General features: G+C 38.4%; 1 protein-coding gene across 9 annotated transcripts in view; it reads right to left on the bottom strand.

Annotated features, from left to right (window-relative positions):
- LOC127975881 (glutamate receptor-interacting protein 1-like) overlaps nt 1–22422 on the bottom strand; it is a 224930-nt gene that overhangs the window by 125662 nt on the left and 76846 nt on the right. For 4 of the 9 annotated variants that reach the window (XM_052579933.1, XM_052579966.1, XM_052579943.1 and 1 more), the window contains exon 1: nt 8474–8690. The exons of 1 other annotated variant lie outside the window; for it this stretch is intronic. In XM_052579933.1, coding sequence (XP_052435893.1) covers nt 8474–8606 — 133 coding nt within the window. In that variant the 5' untranslated portion in view covers nt 8607–8690. Of the gene's footprint in view, nt 1–8473; nt 8692–22422 lie in introns of those variants that run through there. 4 more of the 9 variants (XR_008157649.1, XM_052579912.1, XM_052579923.1 and 1 more) reach the window with 2 other exon arrangements.

The following is a 22422-nucleotide window of genomic DNA, read 5'->3' as shown; positions in this document are numbered from 1 at the left end:
CTGTATTATGGGCATCAGTAAACAATAGAGGAGTCTCTTGTAGGGCTGTGCAAAAAACATCGCATTTGATTTTTCGCACAGCCCTAGTTTGTACACTTTATGTGAACTACAGTTCATTTGAGTAACAGATGTTGCCCATGTCAAGTGTACCAAATCAGTTTTTTATGAAGGTCCATTTTGGTTTAGGTGCTAACTTACATTTTGGAACAGGGCTGAAAGTCTCATATGCAAATATGCCTTTAATATCCGCTCTTCAGCTGTTGTTGTCAGTCATCTCATCACAAGTTTACATAAAACCCTTCTCTACAGAGCACCACAAACTAAAGCCCAAATACAAACAGTGCTCTAGCTTTGAGGAAGCACTGTAATATTTAGTAAACAGCAGCAAGTATCAGATAAAGAGGTATATGACACAAACTCCCACATGCATATAAACTGGCAGGTGTAACTCTGGCACAAACTTCGATGCGGGGACCAAAGTTGCTCAGATGGTCGAAAATTCAGACACTTCCTTCCCCAGAAACATTGTTATTAAAACATACCTATACTGTTCCTGAAGCCTCCTGTGCAATTCTATTGCTCTTTTTCTCCTTTTCTCTATTCTTCACTTTGGTCTTTTTCAAATATCAGCCTTTACTAAAAGCGAGCTTATGTACCACTGCAGTTATGCACCGATTAATCATATTAGGGGCGCTTTTGAGATGCTTTGTGTTTGTTTTGGCACTGTTATAAATCAATTATGTTCTGCAAATGCAGCCTGCAACAGACATCCAATAGAATGGCTAATAGACCAAAAGTGCTGATGCTGGTATGATGTAGGGTGACACAAATGATTATACTAAAAGCAAACAGTTTTATCAGGCAGTACTCAAGTTGCAATTTGAACAAATGTGGGTGTCTAAGAAAAGATGCCTTGAGAGCTTATACATCAACACGAGAAGTCTCTCTCTCTCTCTCTCTCTCTCTCTCTCTCTCTCTCTCTCTCTCTCTCTCTCTCTCTCTCTCTCTCTCTCTCTCTCTATATATATATATATATATATATATATATATATATATATATATATATATATATATATATATATATATAATATAATTATTCAGCATTATTGTTTAAAACATGTTGTTTAAATAAATTCTGCAGAGACATGCTGCCATACTCATCACGTACAGTAAAACCCTGCATCAACTTCAACACAGAAACCATTCAAGTGGATGGATAGAGAAATAGTGACAAGCAAAAACTCGAACCATGCTGTATGCACAGGCATTTGGACCCTGATTTCAGAGATCTGGTGGATGAGAATGATGAAATCAGAAAAATGGAGGTAGAAAGAGATGGAAATAAAAGAGGAGTTTGATCAAGCGAAATGGAATGCAACAGTGGAAGACAGAGGGAGTGTATCGTTCCAGGCATCCCAGCTGTGGGCAGAATGGACCATTAGGAGGCTCCAGCCACAACGCTTGATGATGAAAGCTGTGATAGAATGTGCATAGCCATTTCACTAAGTGCTGAATATGATCCCATAATCATGGATCCTAGTTACATGTCCGTTATCTAACCAGACCACGGACCCACTAGGACATTGTCATCAAGACCACTTTTAAATTTAACTACAATATATTTAATAGCATGAAAATTAAATATCGGAGCAAATATTTGTCAAATGTTTAAGAGCAGTAGAACGAATAGCATTTTTGTACAAATTCCTATTTATAGTAAAATTGATAAGAGAAAAAGTTATTTTAGAAATGTAAAAATAACAGAGAAAAAAAATGTAAAAATACAAATTATTTAGTAATATACAATTAAAGGTCATGTGCCGTAAACGAGTAAAAGTACTAAATGGCGACACTTTCCTTATTATGCGATTAATGCATTTCATATAAACAGAAGACTATTAAGGTAACCTTAATAATGTGATTGTTCTAATAAATAGAACCACCATAATCATCATAAAACATGTTGAGTACTGCCATTTTGCACTATAGAGGCATGTAAACAAAACATTTTAGACACATTTCAGATGAAATTAGGGTTCCTCAGAAACGCAATTAGCATGCAAATGAATAACACAACAGTAAACAACCCTAGTGCATTCAATTTGTATGTCTTTGTGATATGTTTAAGTGGCAAACAAACCACATTTCTTATCATTTAATAAAAAAATAATGACAAGTAGCATGTAAAAGGCACTGAAGAAGTTTGCCATGTAAACATTTTAATCCAAGTAATTCCTTTCTCTGATTATCGGGAATAATCCCTAGACATAGCTTGAGCTCTTATTTTATTGTATGTTTACAGGGATTTTTGCCCTCATTTTACCACCCACCAAGCAAGTAATCAGCAATGTTTTGCATCATATATCACTGGATTTTAGCAAAATGACATTTGAATCCATGGAGTTACAGTAGATTATAGCTGTTTAATTTACAAATTGCAGCATTTTTTCTCTTTGTAAAGAGAGAAAAAAATGCTAATAACTAACATAAATATAAATATTTTATAAATATTTTTTGCTGCAAGCCGAGATGCACTCACAGACAGTAAATTGAACAATAACATGATAGTTTATCTGACAGTAATAAGGAGGAAGAATTCGCGCCATGATTGCTGGGGTTAAGATGTCATTACCAGATGAGCAGTTAATATTGCTGTTGTTTACTCGGCTAACTGAAAAATGTCAGTCCAAATGACAAATAGTGCTGTCCCCATCAATTCAAAGAATAAAATAATAAAACATTTAAAAAAGGTTTCCATGACTTGGTGGCCTGGCACACGTTAAACTCACCCGAGATAAGTGCGATACTCACGGAGAACGCTTAATGCATTCCTTAATGGCTCTTACACAACACATCAGAATTCATCATGCCTCTTTGATGCTGAAGGCTCCATCGCATGCAGAGAAAAGGAGGAGATAATAGATCACGCTTTTGCTTTCAGCGAGGACATTTCCAGCGGGAGGATGAGGTGGCCTTACAGTACACAGTGTAAGGAGGAAATATTAAGCCCACTGTAAATGGAGAAGTGCAGTGACGTGATGTGACAGGCCGAGTGTAATGGGATGGTCTGAAATTTGATGGCAAAAAAAGAGCAGCATTTATCAGGCAGATAAATAGATTGTAGAAATTACTGGCACCCAGTCTCTACAATCTACACTGGCATGCAATGTTTTAGGTAAAGCAGCCCTTTTTGGTATAGAACTGGACTATTCAAAACTCATTCAAAAGACTTAAAGTGAACTGAGTGGATGGCCAAGATGCTTGTGTTCTAAATACATCAATAAAAGGAAAATAAGTTTATCAAAAGATGCCCATGACTAGCTGTGACCTGATTCAGTGCAAGGACAAACAGTGCAAAGTGGCTAATGAAAGTCTAGAAGAATATCCATTAAGCAATGATCAAAACACCAAGAGAATAGTGTCTAACTTGCAATTGAAAAAACAGAAACACAATAATAGATAAATTTAGAAAGTGTGCCAAGTACCATCTCATTTTATCCTGAATTAAAATGATGAGACAGTATCCTCATGCTATTCAGCAGAAGGCCTTAGGTAACTATCTCTTTTTGGCATAATTGCTAATGTGTAGAGATCAGCTGTCTGTGAATGGTGAATGGGAGGAGAGATGATTGTGAAGGGACCATCAGGCTTCATTATCACCTACTAACTGTGAGCAGCTCGTAAAAATACCAGACTCCATCCTTCTGTAGCAACTGCAGGCCTAAAACAGCTGCCGCTGAGCAACAGACGTGCCCCATAACCATATATCAAGAATCTCTGCCATCTTTCCAGAAGGATTTTGAGAGTGTTATGGTTGGATGTTAATTTGTGTCTGCTTGAATGTGTCTTTGGAAAACAAAATCATGTGACAACTCATTAAGTGGTTGGAACATTAGACAACATTGCATAGTTATGGTTTAGTTTGTTCAGAGTGAAAGATCTTCTGCTGGCTTTCATTAGATTAAAAAAATGGGTCTTGCATTATAGTTTGGACAAAACAAATTAAGGGGGGGGGGGGGGGGGGGGTGAAATGCTCGTTTTCACTCAATATCCTGTTAATCTTGAGTACCTATAGAGTAGTACTGCATCCTTCATAACTCCAAAAAGTCTTTAGTTTTACTATATTCATAAGAGAAAGATAGTCAGTACCGATTTATCCCGGAAAAACACGAGCCGCTGGAGGCGTGATGTGTGGGCGGAGCGCCAGTAGGCTTGAAAGCGTTTGGAAGCTGTGACATTACCTTGAGGAAAAAACCATCATCCAAAACAAACCATGGCTAACAGTCAGATTCAGTGTATATTTATGATCCAGAATCAGATCCAGAGGTTGAAACTGAACGAAAGCAGCAGCAGCAACAACTCGCTCCGAGCGTGGCTCGAACCCAGGTCTCGGCATGGGAGGGGACGCACTAACAAGAAGGCAGAGATATTTGAAGCAGTTTTACTCACCGCCTGCGGTTCCAACACACGATCGTGACCCTTTTTCGTTGGGATTGCATCATCCTTAAGAAATAAACGATACGCAAATCCGGCGTCAAACTGGGCCTTGTTTGTAAAACAAGCATCTTCGAAATGCAGGGAACAAACACAAACACTTGCACAACTCCGTTGATGCTCTGTAAAAATAAACTCCATCCACTGGTCCCTTAATGCTGTTTTTTTTTTGGTAATCTGTGCAGGGTTGTCTTGCCCTGGAAACCAAAAATACACTCCTTTTGTGACTTTTCGCGACGCTCTCGCTCTGATCAGCGAATGCCTGTTGTGCTCTCACTCAGTGCTCTGCTCTACGGGAGAGCGCGCTCTTCCGGCAGAAGTGCCCTCAGGACCCATATAAGGAAATTCCGCTCCATCTAACGTCACACTGAGCCATACTCGAAAAAAACTTTCCGAAACTTGTGACAAACCGGAAGGAGTATTTTTAGAACAGAAATACTCCTTCAAACGTACAACTTAATTTTTTAAACTTTGTCCATGTTTAGCATGGGAATCCAACTCTTTAACAGTGTAAAAAACTCAGTATGCATGAAATAGCATTTCACCCCCCCCCCCCTTAACATCTTATCAGAGGGAAACATTTTGTTTCTCTTTAACAATCAAAATGAAGACTTTTTGCATGCATTTATGTTCCCTTCAGGGTTTCATGTGACCTAATAGAGGAATCTTTGCTTTGATATGAGGCAGATCCTTGATTTAGTTCCCAGCTCCTTTGAGATGTCTCTTAGAAGGGCTGCTACTTTCGTTTTTAGCAAACAAACACATTATGTCGTAGCAGTCTTGGTGGCTGTTTTGATGAATCCATGCAAAACCTGTAAATCGCACTTGAGGGATTCATCTTTACCAGGCAAAAAGTTTGTATTTGTCACTTCAGTCTATATTATTAATAACACAATATTGCCATGACAACTATTTTGCACATACAGTGTCATATTGCTATAATTAACCTTTGACTAGTTACTTACTTATTTTTCTAGATTAGAGAAAAAAAACACTTTAGGTGAATAGGGATGACGCTATGTCTCTTAAATTGCATAAAATACAACAAATGGCATCAAAAAAGACAGGGTGATTTGAAAGTCAACACAAAAGATCTTTCACAAGCAATATTTCTTCCGTAGTGTGACATTTTTCTAGATAATACACGATTTTAAACTAAATACAATAAATAAATAAATTAATGTACTAAAACAGGGTAGGATTTTATCCTTTGAGAAATGACTGAATCTTGAAAAGTAGTCCATACATTACATCTTTTGCAGGGGCATCATAAAAAGGGGTTGGTGCCACTTCAGATGCAGATCAAAAATTTTCGATGGCAGTATAGTTTTCTGACATTAATATTGTCATGAAGTCATGTTGACTTTGACTAGTGCTCGCTGCATTTCAAAACAACTGGAACCGCACTAATACTTTAATCTACTCCTGTGAACAAGAGAAAAACAAACAAGCAAAATGGATGCTGGGCATTAGGTTTCTGGGAACCTCACAGCAGGGAAAGGCCACTTGCTCTGAGCTAAAAGAAGGCAGCTCATGTTTCATTTAGGGAGTCTCTCCACAAGAGGAATAGTCAGCATTTAAAACAGTCTTTTATAAACTATTATTTAAAGGAAAACATACGTTTGCAGAGGAAAGATTTCTTTGCAAAAAGTACAACCATTTGTAAGTGAATAGATAAGTACAAATTTTAATTTCACAAAAAGCTGCAATTGGAGAAACTAAATGGAAAGAGGGGTTGAGCCTCCGAGACTACCTTCAAAGTCAGCTTTGGGACTGACAACTGTCTTTACTAACATGTGACTTTTGAACTGGAACAGCTACACATCACAGTTTAGCCCTCCTGACTAAAAATCTGAACATGAGTCCTACAAATTAAATTTTAGGCAAATTGTGTATAAAAATTGATTTAGCCAATGACAGGACTGTCATCCATAGGAATATTTCCACTGTAAATAAAAGAAAGTACACATCACTGGGTCACCTCCACCAGAGTGTCTCTACAGTACTCTTTGTTATGGAGATATGATCCACTTATCAAAATCTAGTCCTCCCCCAAGTGTGGGTCCTACAGTGAGTCCAGCAGTGACAGTGGGCCACATGATGGAGAATTTGATAAATGAATGAGAATGGACACACTAAAACCTGACTGTTAATTATACATGAGGAAGAAGGCAGAAATGATGAAGAGAGAGGCAGAAGCGAAACGAGGGACCCTATCAAATCGAAGGGGTGTGTGGTTGGGCTCAGGGAACCCACGTGTGACATTTCCAGGCTTTTGCTACAGATTAATTAGCAGTTGATCCCTTTGTGCACACTAAGCTGCCATTACATTTTAAAAGTAGCATTGCTAGTACAATTACATTTAACACACACCTGAAGCATCAACCCAAACAGGAAATGTAAGTGACATCTCTATATTTGCCACTAATCTAAAAATATTCCAAATTGGATTTATCCCTCAATTCATCTGAATGACTCAGTCAGACTCCAGCTGGGCCAATTAGGTTTCTAATTCTATGTTTCGCACAGAGTGCTTTCGCTACTGCATATCAAAGTGAACACCTGACATTTAAAATCACACTAAAAAGAAAGAAGCCATTTAGGGAATAGGTTGCAGCATTTAACATAACTCGCTGATCAAAAACAATTTAATTTCATTAACATCTCCCTGCAAAAACCAAACCGAAGCAAATGTGGGAATGAAACATGGCTTGAGTCAAACAGTTAATTCCACCAGTCATCCTCAATTCAAGCTAACAATGTTTGAGAACACTGCAGCTCTGCAGGTTTAAATTCGGGTTGTTCGTGCAAATCAGCGCTTTCATGCATGACAGTGATGACTACATCACTATTGCTAATGGTGATGAGTGAGTATCTTGGGCAACACTTTGTCTGGCTTGCATGCCTCCACTGATTCATCACTGTTGAAATTCCTGACATATATTCAAAAACTGAAGCTATAATTGAAAATATACTCAAACACACTTTTTTATATCACGTTGGAGATTTTCCATTCACTTCATACATATAAAGCGCATATAAAATTCTCAATTATCTAAATACACAACAATGCAAAAGACAATAACAACAACAAAGCATTGCTAACACCTGCATTCACCCACTTTTAGATGGTCCATCTTTCACCAGGAATGCCATAGAATGAGGATTACAGGATTCCCGGCCCTCTTCCCTGTCATTACCCATTTAGCCCTGAGGGTATTTCATGAACGGGAACCTGCAAACTTTTCAAATGGGTAGGAGAGTGTAAAGGGATCACAATGCTAACTATATAGGAAAACAAATGTTAGCACAGTGCTGGAAGAACAATGGCAGAATGTGCGTAGTTTGAATGGAAGAGATGCTGCATAATAAACAAAGGCAAAACAATGGTAAACCAAAACAAGCTGGTCAGAGCTTGCATTTTAGAAACCTAGCACTACAGCTACCTGAGACTGCTATGCTGTTGAAAATAATGCCCCGTTTCCCTCTCTCTCTCTCTCTCTCTCTCTCTCTCTCTCTCTCTCACATACACACACACAGGCACACACTCAAACTTCTCACCTGCGATTAAAGGGCAGTGTGCTATCCAAACACACCATGTAGCAGCAGCTTAGCAGTGTACACCAGAATGGCCATAAATGTTCACTTTAGTGTGCATTTAATGGCCAAGGCAGCATTAAACACACTCTAAATCAATAGAAACAAATGATGACCGACTGACACCATCCATCAGGCAAAGGTAATGGGGAAAAAACACTCCCATGTTCTTATTTACACGCTCACACTGACAAGGAACCTCAACTGCTGCACACTAAAGTCCACCCAGGAGTTTACGGTCTGCAGATAAAACATTAATTCATCCCTCAAACATGAATTGCTCATGATGTCTGCCCTTGGCTAGTGATTCATGCAATAGTAAAACAATGACAGATACCCAAGCTCCAATCCCCCTTCCCAGCCAGCTAGCGGGAGCACTTACGGTGCAGGTGCTCGGAAGCATAGTAATAGACGTCCTCATAACCCTCATGATAATCCTCTTCTGGACAGTACTTTTTTCCCTTGCGTCTCCTTGACCTCCGTATCTGCTTGACAAAACCAAGGAATCGATCCATGCCTGCCCACCGCGTGCAGTCCCACTGATACAGACGCAGACCGCTGCACTCAGCCAGCGTGCGTGTGTGAAGGTGTGCGTTCTGTTACACAAAGAGCACAGCTCCGACAGATCTCAGAGAGAAAAAGAGAAAGAGCGAGGGAGAGGAGGAGGGGTAGGGAGGTGCGGGGGGAAGCAGCGTATAGCTGTCAGCTGGAGAGGATGGGTCAAATATCAGTCTTCTCCGGTGCACCCATCTCCTTTAAGAAACCTGTGTGTAGAGGAGTCCTCAGCCATACAGCTAAATGGGTTTTGTGCATATGTGCATGCACGTGTATGTAAGGAAGAGTGTGCACAGGGCAAGAGCAAGAGAGAGAGAAGAGAAGGGCGGGGGGAAAACACACAGGAAAGTGAGGAAGACATGAAGTTCAAAGGAACCGGCAGGAAGGTGAGGAATCCTTGGGCTATGACTGTCTCATTCCAGATTGGGAACATGGCGGGGATTTTGTCTGCCTTTAAAATAAGCATGAGTGTTTATTGGTATAAGAATGAACAAAGCAACGATGCACCAGTGGGGTGTGTATGGAAACAAAAGTGATAATTCCACAAGATGCACTGTGGTCAAATGTAGCTGGCGTGGCACTGACAAAAAGCTGAGAGGATAACAGCACTCTCTAATTCACTGCCAACGCTAGCCTAGCCAACCGGTGCTGCCTGGATCATGAGCTAATAGCATTAATAGGACTAGAGGACTTGTTAATTGAAGCTCTGGCCAACAATGACACCCACGCGTGTGTAAGTAATTCATTCATTCAGAAGGGGAGTGTGCCACTTCACCCAAGGGCGATTACAGAACTCCGAAGACTCCAGAGACCTGATTCCCATTGTGCAGATGGCATACTACTGCCTTGACATTGGGAAAATGGTCATTGTTTGTTACAACCCCCCTTTACCTTTCTTCCCAGTAGTGGAGATGGAGAATCTAATCAAAAACACCCTCTGATTATTCACCCTACGGAATCACCCAATTGATCTCAGTAGATCACTGTGGTCTAAAACACATAATCTGAGAATTAAATCTTTTGCAGAAGGCACACTCATCATATGTGAGTGTCTTTTTCTGTGGTGTTGAGCCTGTTCTTTGTGGGACACAGCGGGGGGGCTTTCTTTGTCTGAGGTTTGTCTCACGCACAAGCACGTAGTAGGAGATTAAATTCCATTGTTATTTAGCAGCAGTTGCCACGTTTTCACATGTTAAGGATTACATATGTATTATTTGGTTTGTCTCTGTGGTTCTGGTGGGAAGGAGAGAAAGTAGAAAAACAGGGTCAGATCAGAGCAATCATCTAGCGGCAAACGTGGTCTTGACATAAATGACAACAAATGCTTGTCTTATTATTATTATCATTATTAATTCTACTACTATGCTTTTTTATTATCACATTTAATTGACAGCTCATTTACAGCTGTACTGGAGCATGCTGCATGATTCTCAAAAACACTGAAGAAACAGACTTTTTAGGAGATTCTGTAAAAAATAATTTCAGCAATTAGAATAAAGTTAATAAAAAATAGGATATTAACCCACCATCAAATAAGACATTGCCTCTCTGATTGTCTACTGATGAACAAACACAGGCTATCTCATCAGGGAATGGTGCTTCCTGGGAATTCACAGCTCCCACAATTTGAAGACCCAGAATTTTTTACCCAATCTGTCCTGCCACCTGAGGCAATCAATGCACATTCAACAGACTCATCATTGTTTCGGGAAATACAAAAATACAGACGTAATCCAGCTAGCGGGTGAGTCTTTAATTAGCTATGCGGTCGCCGTACCTGTAATTAGACATCCTGCATCCTCAGCAGAAGACTCAGGGCAGCTGCTCTTTGCAAAACTGCAGAACAGAGGTAGTATTCTCTAGCAGGGGCATATGAATCAGCATGAGGAGAGTTCCTTTACAAAATAATTCTTGTCTTTATTAGAGATGTGAAATTCACAATGCAGTAACTATTATTATTCAGGAGGTAAGTGCATTGTAATTAAGACTATGACTAGGAGATGATATAATTAGGACTAATTCACTATATCTCATAATATTCCATCTGGTACTTTGGAGTATGAGCTTTAATGTGAAGCATCAAGGAGTAATAATGTTGTGATGGTTTGCGCTTGTATGTTATGAGAATTGTGGCAGTGTTCCAGGTGTGAGTCTCCCCTGAGATTGTTTTTCAGATAAATCACTGCAGTAAACCCAACTTTAAACACTGAGCCTGAGCCAAGCTCTTAGCGTCTCTGCAAATAGTCAGAGCTAAGCATATGCTGCAGTCACCCTTTCTCCTGTCCAGCTCACAAACCCAAAATATAAGCTTGTGTCTTATTTCTTCTTTGGCTCAATGTATGGTAAATGCTGTGGTAGGTGCAGAGCTGCCATGGGAGTCATTTATAATGACTGCATGATGACTTCTCTTAAAGAAACAGTTCACCCACAAACAAAAATCACGTATGTTTTTTAATGTTTACATTTTAATGTACCAAACAAAGCTGTGTCTGATTTGTGAATTAATCATTCTTTTGAATCAGAATAAAATGGTTTAAGTTCACAAAAAAAAAAAAAAAAAAAAAAAAAAAATTCAAAGTGAACAGTCTCATCTAATTTGTGAATATTTTCTTAAGAGATCTTTTTAAAGAATTGGTTGATTCATTTAAAGAATGGTCTGAATGAACTTCAACTCACTAAATATTGGTCTGTTCATCATACAAAGCTTTCAATTGGCTCCTGAAGATCTTAAAATATGATGTGTGTGTGTGTATGTGTGAACAATTCAGGCAGAATTTCTTAAAATCCTCACTTGGGCATCCATTTGAGCATGAACTGCCTGAGGCTTTTTCTGGGACCAGGGCTGTGCCAGTTTGTTTCAATATGGTAGCTCCTCTTTGGAAGCAAGTCTGTTGCCTGGGTAGAAAAAAGGCTATCCAGACGCTACATCAGCCATAAGCAAAAGCTTCAGAGAGTTGAAACAGCCTCACAGTGGAGGCAGGAGGATGCTGACAGGTTAAACGGGCGTTTTCACAGTTATTTGAACTGAGGCATTGAGAAGTCATGCAGGAATGCTGAGTCAAGTGTTTCACACCTTCACAAACCAACCAACCCACGCAGACGTAAATTTGGCCTTCTTGAATGTTCTGCCCTCTTTCCCAGTGCCCACAGTCTCCCTCTCATGGTTGAATAAAGCTCTCCCTTTACTAATTTATCACATCTGCAAGGTCTACATTTGTTCTGCCCTTAGCAAGTTCCACAAGGAAGGTCTATTTGAATCCCTTCTGCAGTAAACTCTTCCTCATTCAAACAGTTCTGCTCAGAGTGAAAAAAACAACACTGGACCTGATGACTGGCAATTGGTAGGTAGTAGATCCAAGGTTCCATCCTCACAAGAAGGATGACCTTTGCCCATTAGCAATGTATTTAACTCCAAGTTGCTTCAGGGAAGAGATGTCAAAGCAAACTTCATGAAAGTCATGGAAACAATTTTGAGGAAACAAATTCTGCACTACATCTACAGGACAGTAACAGACGATAGAAATCAGTTATCAGTCAGAGCGACACGGCTCTGAAATCAGCCTGAAGCAGTTGTAAATCTGTATGAATGTTCCTTTTCCAGTCTCAGTTTAGAATATCTTCTGTATCTTCCTGATAGGCCTGATGTACTGTTATTACAAGAACAGCAGCATTTTAGAGTGCAAGTCTAAGCACGGATCAGCTAATGGAAGGGTTCAAAGGTCATGTCTAAATTCTCTCCAAGATGTGAAACATTCCAAGACTTCCATTGACGCTGACATTTTACCTTAGTAAGAACTTAATCCTTGCGACAGTTCCTTTCCGAGCCTCACGTCAACGTGAGATTAGGGAGAGCCTCACAATGTTTGATTATTTTGGGTCGAGATGGTGGGGAGTCCTAGAGGTGTTTTGCCATCAAAATAAGCTTACCAAATATCTGACTGAAGGGAGCTATCACAGACTTGTTCACGAATGTAGAAAAGAAGCTTGTAAACACTGTCAGAATGACAGGAATAGAGATCGAGAGACAGAGTGCAGGGAAGACAATAGGATGTAAAGTATGCATCTTCAAGCATCGCACTGCCGTCAAATAAGGGCAGAAGAAAGATCGAAGGATTTACTCATTCACGCACATCCTCAGATTCATTTCACGCCCAGACAGTTAATGTTAGCTAAAGCCTTATGGGTTGTCACTAGCCTTAAAAAAAAAAAAAAAGCAGTGGGCAGAAAAAACCTGTGACCTTCCAAACCTCTAGTGGGAGTTCTCTAGCACTATTCGAGTAAAGGGTAGAAAATATCCTTAAATTATTTAAATTCAACTGTGGGTCTCCCCTTTTCATGCATGCAATCAAGGTAATTATGTATTAGAGCACCGAAAGTAACTATGCATGGGAAATAATAATTGTAGATAGCTAATTTTGTACTTTACAAATGGGTTCAACTCAACTTCTTGTGTTTTACTTGTTTCAAACTGGCAATTATGTAGAGTAACAGGACTTTTGACAGTGAACATGAAATAAAAGCTAATAAATCAATATCAAATCTAAATCCAAATTAAACCCTGTCGATAGTTTGTGAATCGAATCAGAAAATCAATGACGATAAAAGGAGTCACACTGCCTGGAGAGCCATCAAATACAGTAAACAGCGTTCGCTGCATTTCATAGTGTGAATCCTTTTATTAATAGCAGTCACGTGAAGGCGTTCACTGCGAAAACTCATTTTAAAGTTGAATGTGGAAAAGAGGCTGAGAGGGAGCACACAGATGGTGACGACTCTGAATAAAATATGAGGGGAAAGTGACGCAGACTGCTAAAAATCACATTCAGATCAGAGCACAGATTCAACATGTCACAAACAGCATTTCCAAAAGCAAAGACGTCAGGTGAAAGTGTCCAAATCCTGCTTTGGACATCTCGGTTGACCCAGGTTGACCTTAGGGCCTCAGACGCCACATTTATCCCCTGAAGCAGTCAACCATTTCAACTGCCAGTATTGTGCTATAACTGTGAGCGTGTGTACTTCTACAACACGTCCTGTTGGCACTCACATTCCCTAGGCTCCCTATGTGTCATTCCTGACAGAGGGAGAAATCTTCTGGCAGGCTTGACAGACATGTCCACATTATTAATGTACGTGCCATGACTTCAGATGGTTTTGATTGCTTTCCTCAAGACTGACACTGACAACACAAAATCCAGCACGGTATTTGCCACTTTTAATGGCTAATAAAATAAGCAGCCATTCCTACTGAATGCATTTTTTTTTTTGGAAGAGTCCGTCTTTAAGGGTCTTTTAGAAATCAACCTCAGATAGCATCTTAACCCTACATTTAAGGCACACAAGGTCTACAAAACAGTGAAACTTGTCACAAATGTCTTGTAACAACCTTGAAAATAGACAATTAAAAATTGTGCAATTGAACAAAACCTTTTTTCAGCCCCTAACACATTAACTGTAAAAAATTAAGGTAAACAAATGTTTGTGATTCTGAGCATTATCATTTAAATTGACCGATTTTACCAAAATCCTCTTGAGGAACCTTTTGTTTGACAGATGATTCTGTACAATGCTTGACTGAATAAATACGATCACCATTGTTCAGTAGCTAACACGCAGCATACTCCAAGTGCTTTGCAACAGGCAGAGGCATCTAATTAACTATGTTTCATTGTGCATGAAGCCTCCTCGAGCTCTCTTGGAAAGTTGACTGACAGTAAACATTTCCTTCCAATCATAGGTCGTACACACTGTGCCTGGACTGTCATTATGGTCCAAACCTTTTTCATATGCCACGTCTCAAATGAGATTTGTGAGACTCTCAGACAGTCTACATTTCTGAAAGTTGAACAAATGTGCCTGGAAAGGCCATTTTTGGCTACAGTGTCGCAGACAAATTAACTATAGCCATAAATGATAGATTATAATTGAATGTTATGACCACTAACGGATCATAAAGTTTTACATAATTTTGATTCTAAAATGTAAAAAAGTACACTTGGGCATCTCAACAGTGCACAGAACTAAAAATTATTTACGAACACATTTAAAAGTTTTATTAATTAGCAAATGTAAGAAAAAATGTGCATGCATAATTAAGCATCCAATACCATCCAAACGAATAAAATAATTTTTCGATAAAAAAAAACCCAAAATAAAAACACGTCATACTTTTGCTAGTGGTGTCTCTCTTCTAAATGGCTATGGAGGAGAACGCAATCGTCTAGACAATGGCCTGCTTTTTTCAGACAACACTACTTCTGTAAAAGCATCTCATGACTTATATATAAACCCAGCACAGATGGTAGTATCTCTCCTTTGGGAAAGACACTGTCATCTCGAAGACATTATGTCTTCACGTGGAACACTGTTTTGGTATCGTGCGGAATGTCTTTGTGACGCGATGCCCTGTAGGCCACTAGTTTCATCTGCCGCAGTAAACACAATCATTCCTCTGTCTGATGAGCATGCCATCAACACGATCTCTCGTCGGCTGTTGCGCCAATATATTGATTCGACATAACCTGCCTAATGGAGTGTGATGGAGGCTCAAGCGCCACTGGGGAGTAAGAAAAATTACAAGCACCTCAGATGTCTCTTGATTTTAATTATGTATTGTTAAATTAAAACCACATAGCTATGATTAATTTCATCTGCTTTTTTCTCAAACCTAAGATGTTCATTCTGAATATATAGAATATAAAGTGACTCTGCTGCAGGCATCTGCTATGGTGTGAAGAGGGAAAGATAACACCTCCGCTGCTGGCGGGTCTATAAATACATGCTCATGATCATAGACCTCTTGATAGTTCAACTTATTGTACCACATACTTGTAGATGAATATGCAGATACACAGGGGCCTAGAGAGTTAAAAACCAGTGTGAACATATCATGAAGTAAGTGTTTAAAACAGGTAAACAACCTGCGGGGGAACATTTTATGTATTGCTTTCCTTTTTAAGAGAAAAAAAAACACCACGGTCTCAGGACATACAATGAAACTGATTGAGTCCAGTGTTGCTTCTGACCCCACTGACTTTCATTGTAAGGACAAAAAATATATATTTTTAATTTTCAAATCATGTCACAAAACAATTCTACAAATATTTTAATGAGTAAGTTGCTTGGCCGAGGTTTCTTGAAAACCAAAAAGAAAAGAAACTGTGACTTAGTTTGGTCATTACCTCATTTTTGAATAATAGAGCTGCAATTGCTTATTGTTTTAACTGCCCTAGGTGTTTATTAAAACACCAATTATGCTAACGAGGGTTATTTAAGAATAAATTGCACCCATTGATTCATCTAATTCACTGAAGGAATTCATTCATTAATTCAACTTAGTTAACTGTTCAAATACACTCAAAAATCGGTCCTGATTCTGAATGGAATTTGTTTTGGAAACAGAAAATGTGGCGTATATGGCGTACTTCACTGGGACTGTTCAAGATCACAATCAGTGTGTTCTGTTTGTGTGACTGTGTATATAGTTCTGTGCGGGTTGTGAACAAAAGGGAAATTTCTTTGCTTTAAACTTGGGATAGCAATCTCACTTTCAATACAATTTAAACTATCCTATTAACCATAGCCGAGTAAAGCTGTTCTTTCAATCAATTAAGTTGCAGGGAGCTCATCCAAGACATCTTCCTAGATTTAGCATGCTAGTGGACATTCCATATATGTCAGTTCTGTCTTTGAATTAGAACTGACCAGACTTTCAACAAGTTCAGATCAGGTGCACTGACTGTGAAAACGGCATGCATGATTGACTTGGCAGTCTTGTGGATCCAACAGGAAAATATTAGCCAAATGCACACACTCTCAGCATGCTAAAAGCTAAAATCAAATCAAATTTGATCCTAATCCTTTTTAAAACATGCACCAACTGATATGGGGTGAACACTTTGTCTACCAGTCTGAAGAATAGTGTTCCCAAGACAGGAGTCTCTCTGAGTTTTGCTGAATTTTCATTTTCGGGTGAATATCCCCTTTAAGGCATATTTCTGTAATATACCATAATTAAACTCACCCTGTGAAAACTAGCTGCAGTCTCCCCTACAACAGATGATCATTTAGTGTAGTAGACATTGATAACATTCACTAGATGAAAAATTTCTTGCCAGCTACTGATGTACCTAGTATACAAATACAAAACGGATCCATTGCTGGACAGAACCAACCGAAAATTACACAGACCTCCACACACTCAGACTCCAAACAAGTCTGATTTCTCATTTTATAAAATGGCTGCAAGGACATTATAACAGTCCCAATCAAACAGTCTTCCTGTTGGTGAGCAATATACTGAGATAACCTTGAGATCCTCGAGGACAAGAAACAGAAACCCGTTTCAGTTGACTTGCATCAGGCTGCATTAAAGAAACTTTATCATGGGCATGCAGACATTGTCTGAAATACATCTAACAAGACAGAGTCCTTGAGAATACAAGACAAAACTGTTTAGTGTACAAGACTCCTCAACTTAGGAAAGAGAAAACATTGCATAGATCATTCAACACTGCCAAATATTTCACCACTGTTCCCAACGGATCATATATTAGAGCTCGTAATTGCTCACTTGTTTCCTTACTCAGCTGGCTCTGATTTCTGACACTTCAAAAACTCCCAGGTTTCAATGTGCCAAAGTCAGCTGGATCAGAATCATTTTAACAGTTACAGATATGGAAGTCAAAATTATTCTGAAATTATAAATAAATCACAGAGTGGACAAATATTATTATTATTTTTTTGTGTGTGAAATCTTTAAAAAGACTGTAAATGCAAGTGCAAAATCCAGTGTGGTGGATCTGGTGAAGCTGGTTGTCCAAGTAAGTCTTTCTAGTTATTGTATATAAGCAGCAGTGATGGCATTTGAGATAAAGCCTGTTGGACTCAGACAGGTTGGAGGGTGATACAGCAGAAAAGAAAGAGCAATTTGCTCCTTTTATGGTTCCAAGTACACTGATCAAATCAGGAGTTGCGTATTACTGCAGCAGTATGCAATCAACCTCAGACACTTGACTCTGGCCAATGCCTAGACTTTTGAAGGACTGGAAATGAAATCAAGAGAAGAAAGAGATTGAAATATATGTGTCTGAAAGAAAAATACACTTCACAAAATAAGACAAATATCATAAAAGAACATCCCTTCAGACATAATGCTCAGAGAACTTTATAGGACCCTGGCTTAGATTCAGTGGACAGAAACAAAAATAGCAAAGAGGTCTGTGTGCAGCTGACAGGTAAGCACTGACTGTCAGGTTCTAGTCATTTTTAAAAGCATAGGTTGGAACAGGTCAAAGGTCAAAGCAATATACATAAACGGGCTTCTTGGATAAGATATGCATGAAATTAAGAAATTATGGACTCCTTTATATATTTTAAATTATTGCTAAAGCTTTTAATTCTGCCCATACTATATCTATCAGTTTTAGACTAGTTTTTCAGTGATAATAATAATATTAAGTAATAATTATTATTATTAAAATATCTGAATAATAATGCTTTTTACAATTAAATTTTTTTAAGAATGTTATAAAGAATACTAATACCTATTTATTCCATTGGTGCATGTAATCTATTCATTTGTTTGCTAGAAAAAGCACAAAAAAAAGCAAAAAAAAAAAGATTTTGCTTCAATGTATTTTACAAACATCATTATTAGATCATATCAGCTCTACCATGAAAAACGTCACATAGTAGTTCAAATATAATACTGTTGTGAAAAAGAGTACCGCTATATAGTATTACTAGTATATATATATATAAATATTCAAGCTGAGTAATGAGCAGCAGTTGACATGCTAGCTATACCATAATGCACTGTTATACACAAGTATAGAAATACTCCAACATTAGAGGCCTAGAAATATCACAGTAGGTGACTAGTTCCCTAAAAGCACAAAAGGGCTTTTGGGTTTAAACAGAGCTGTTAAAAGACCAGTGGAGCCCAAGTCAGAAGCCGTTAGAGGTGAGTGTTTCTTGTGGTAAACATTACGCTTCAGGTCTCCCTTAACATGCTAGGCTGGTGGAGTCATCTTTAACCTTGTAGTTGACCCTTCGCTGAAGAGAGACCTCTCTCTGTACGTCAGTGTGTAACACATGGCTCCCTGAAGAGACTAATTTCCTCTAGGTTACTGCACAAAAAAGCTCTATTGTTTGTGCGTATCCATGAGGAAGTGAAACATAGCTGGGATACAACAAAAATCTACTACTGGAGAAAATAACCAATTATGTGTCCACATTTGGAACCAGTCTCCAGCAGTTCAGCGACAGCTGTTAACTAATCACAGTACCATGGTACTGCCACAGCATAATGTTTATAAATGGTTTTCATTGAGTTTCACAGAATTTTATTCTATTCAAATTTAGAGTATTAAATGAGATTGAGTAACATTCTGTTCCTGGGCTGCTCGCACATGAAATTTGTTTGCTGCGACAGCCAATGAGTCTGGCAGGAATTTCCTCTTATCTGTGTCCACAGGTACAAACACGGGCAGCCGTGGGACAGGGGAAGCTGCTCTGCCTTGGAACATTTATCATTTTAGGAGATATGCTCCAGTGGTCCCACTCTTATTGTTTACCCAGTGGTCATGGCAGAAGGTTTGGTGTTCACTGGGGAGAAAAACATACAAACAATATGACATTTGCGTAAGCAGAACGAGAGCAGATCGAGAAAAACATGCCCCAGGTATTGTCTCAGCTGCCCTCAATAAGCTTGAGATATATTATTCTGACAAAACAGCAACACTTCAATATTGCACTATTAACTCATTCTCATAAAACCCTTTATCTCAGGCTTTTATATAGAGTTCTGGAACACATTTTGGCAAACAAAATGTTGTGTTCTCCTTCCTGACACACAGACACACACACATACGTATATATTTATATATATATATAGCCAGTGTCACTTCCAAGATGTCAGCAAGGAAGTTTGAGCGACTCCAAGTATATTGAAGAAGATCTAGATGTTCTCGTTCATTGTGCTTTGTCCAAAACACTATGTAACAGAAACACAATAGCACCGAAACACGTGTGTTAAGCAGCCTGAGGCTTAAATCTAAAGAGACGTCCGTTTAAACCTTGAAACTTTGAAAGTTAAGCAGTTACATGAACAGATGAACACCACTTTTTTTGTTTTGCAAATCGCATGCATATTCATTTTCCTGTCAGAGAATAATTATTCTCACATCAGATGCATTTCTGCTCATTCATTAGTGATAAATGCTTCAGTGTGTTTTTTTTTTCATTTTATCAGCAGCACAATATCCAGGTTTTCATCCGTGTATTTTAATGCAAATTTTGGGATATATTTAGGATCTATTTGCGATGGAATGACGATGGAAACATTTCAAGAACCCATTGCTAGATGTGCATCAAAAAGTCATATGACTTTACCATTAATTCAGAACCAATCAGGTAAGTGGCAGCTTAAAACAATACAACAAAAGATTTACTCACAAAGAGTTTACGAATATTACGACTGAGATAAATAATCAAATCTGTCATTATATATATATATATATATATATATATATATATATATATATATATATACACACACACACACACACACACACAGAGAGAAACAATATCACCATTATTCTAATGTATGATAAATTATATTGTAGTTATATATAGTGCAAGTGCACCCTGCTTTTTTATTCTTGCATGTTGCATTTAATATGCAATAAATGGGAATATTACTGATCCAAGGCTTTGTGTTGATCATCTTCTGTACATTCATTCAGCTATTGTTCCATGCTGACGGAAGAGCCACATGGGAATCCAGTTTATAAACCCCCTTCAGCACTCACAACCTCCATCTCAGATTCACAATCTGACAATACTGAGGACCTCAGCATCAGCATTAGACAGTATTATCGCCTGTTCCACATATCCTACTTACTGATTCAAAACACACATACACACACAAACACAATGTACATGCTATCACATTACATGTTCTGCCTCAGCAACCTGGTATATGGAGCATCTCGGCCACACACTGAGCCGTATGACTCGGCGGTGTACAGATATCGCTGGGATCATTATTTGCCATGGCAAATTACAGCACAGAATGCGACACAGTGTGACAAATGCCTTTCAACAGGACATGTGCTCCAGCTGTTGAAGACAGGTGTCTCTAGTTTAAACAGGTGGATTGCAAACATCAACACTCAACTTCTGATCTATCCTAAAATGTCTTACAGGCTCGTACAGGAAGTACAGACAGCTTATGCCCCATGTTTAACCATGAGAAATGTGTCATGACTTTTCTGAAGAACAACTTCTTTTTTCCCTTTGAGGCTAGGTAGATAGTGATGTCGCAAAATATTTTGATGAAAAAGAATGGAGACAATACATGAATAAATAATATAAAATAAATAAAAACTCAGTTTCATTTTCTAGTGTAGTTTAATATCATAAGCAGTGCAGAAGATAATATAATAAATGGCATGATAATATAAACTGTATCATTTTGGCTGATAGTGTGGATAGTGTAAATCTCAAATGGCAGTGGAACATGAATTGCATTGGACTAAAAACTCAAACCCTGAGAGAGGACTTTACCTCATTTCAGAATTTAACCACATGCCACTGTCTCATTCAATATTCCTGCCGTTGCAATCATCACATTAATTCACTCAATTAAACAGTCTCAGTCATGGTGTAAGTGATAATAAATAAACAAACATTTCTAGCTCTTTTAAAAAGTACATTGGAAAAACTTGTGCATAATGAGAGAAGCTAATGCTCATTAGCATGTACTAATAGACCTCTGATAGCAGTTCCATGGCATCCTGCAGGAGGTAAATACGGTTGGAAGAGCTTTCCCAAGATTATTAAATACAGAACTACTGGAGGCCTACAGTGACATATGGCCTAGAAATACTTTCAGATGGAAAACGATACACAGGTTGGGTTTTTAAAAGTTCCTAGAGTGCTTTCCCTCAGATGGAAGGAAATCCATCTGTCCAAAAATGGAAAGGTACTTTCCCTTTTCTCAGCCTGGTCAATACACATCCCATTTCCAACAAAAACACTCTTGCCAAGCATTTCTATTTTTCAGATGCTTTTATTTAAAGTGACTTGTTCATATGCACAGCCTCTTTCATTTGTGACCCTGGATACAAAACCTGTCATTAGGGTAAATGTACATAATCTGAAAGCTGAATAAATAAGGTTTGCATTGATGTATGGTTTGTTATAATAGGAAAATATATGGAATGATTTTAAAATCAGGAATTTCTGCTGTGTGTGTGCACTTGGATGAGTTAAATGCAGATCACAAATTCTGAGCAAGGGTCAACATGCTTAGCCTCACGTCACTTAACTAAATAATAATAATATTAACAGTGGGCTGCAAAATGAAGCGTGATTTTTGCAGCACACTAGCTGAAGAAAACAATTTTTGTCAAACACAAAAATCCTTTTTGCATAATATCATATGTATGTTTGTTTGGGGGGGCAAATAAAAAAAGAAACAAAGATGTTGAAGAGCAAGAAGATCTGTGAATTTTCTCATTAAAACTTTAGTGTTTCTAAAATGAGAAACTATGCACGTAAATATTGAAGAGATGCATTTTTACTGTACATCTGTGTTGATGCACTGTTAAAATGCTGCTAAATGCACACTACAGTCCTTCTTCCAAAGCTCTGCATAATATTCAAAAGGTGAATTCCCATCAGTATTCACAGGTATTTTCTTGATTTGTGATTTATGCGATAGCAGTTTGAGAGGGTCAAACATTGATCCTCAGCAAAGGAATTCATCTG

Source organism: Carassius gibelio, chromosome A4, assembly GCF_023724105.1.
Source record: "Carassius gibelio isolate Cgi1373 ecotype wild population from Czech Republic chromosome A4, carGib1.2-hapl.c, whole genome shotgun sequence".
Classification (NCBI taxonomy): domain Eukaryota; kingdom Metazoa; phylum Chordata; class Actinopteri; order Cypriniformes; family Cyprinidae; genus Carassius; species Carassius gibelio.
This window is presented reverse-complemented; position numbering and strand designations above follow the sequence as displayed.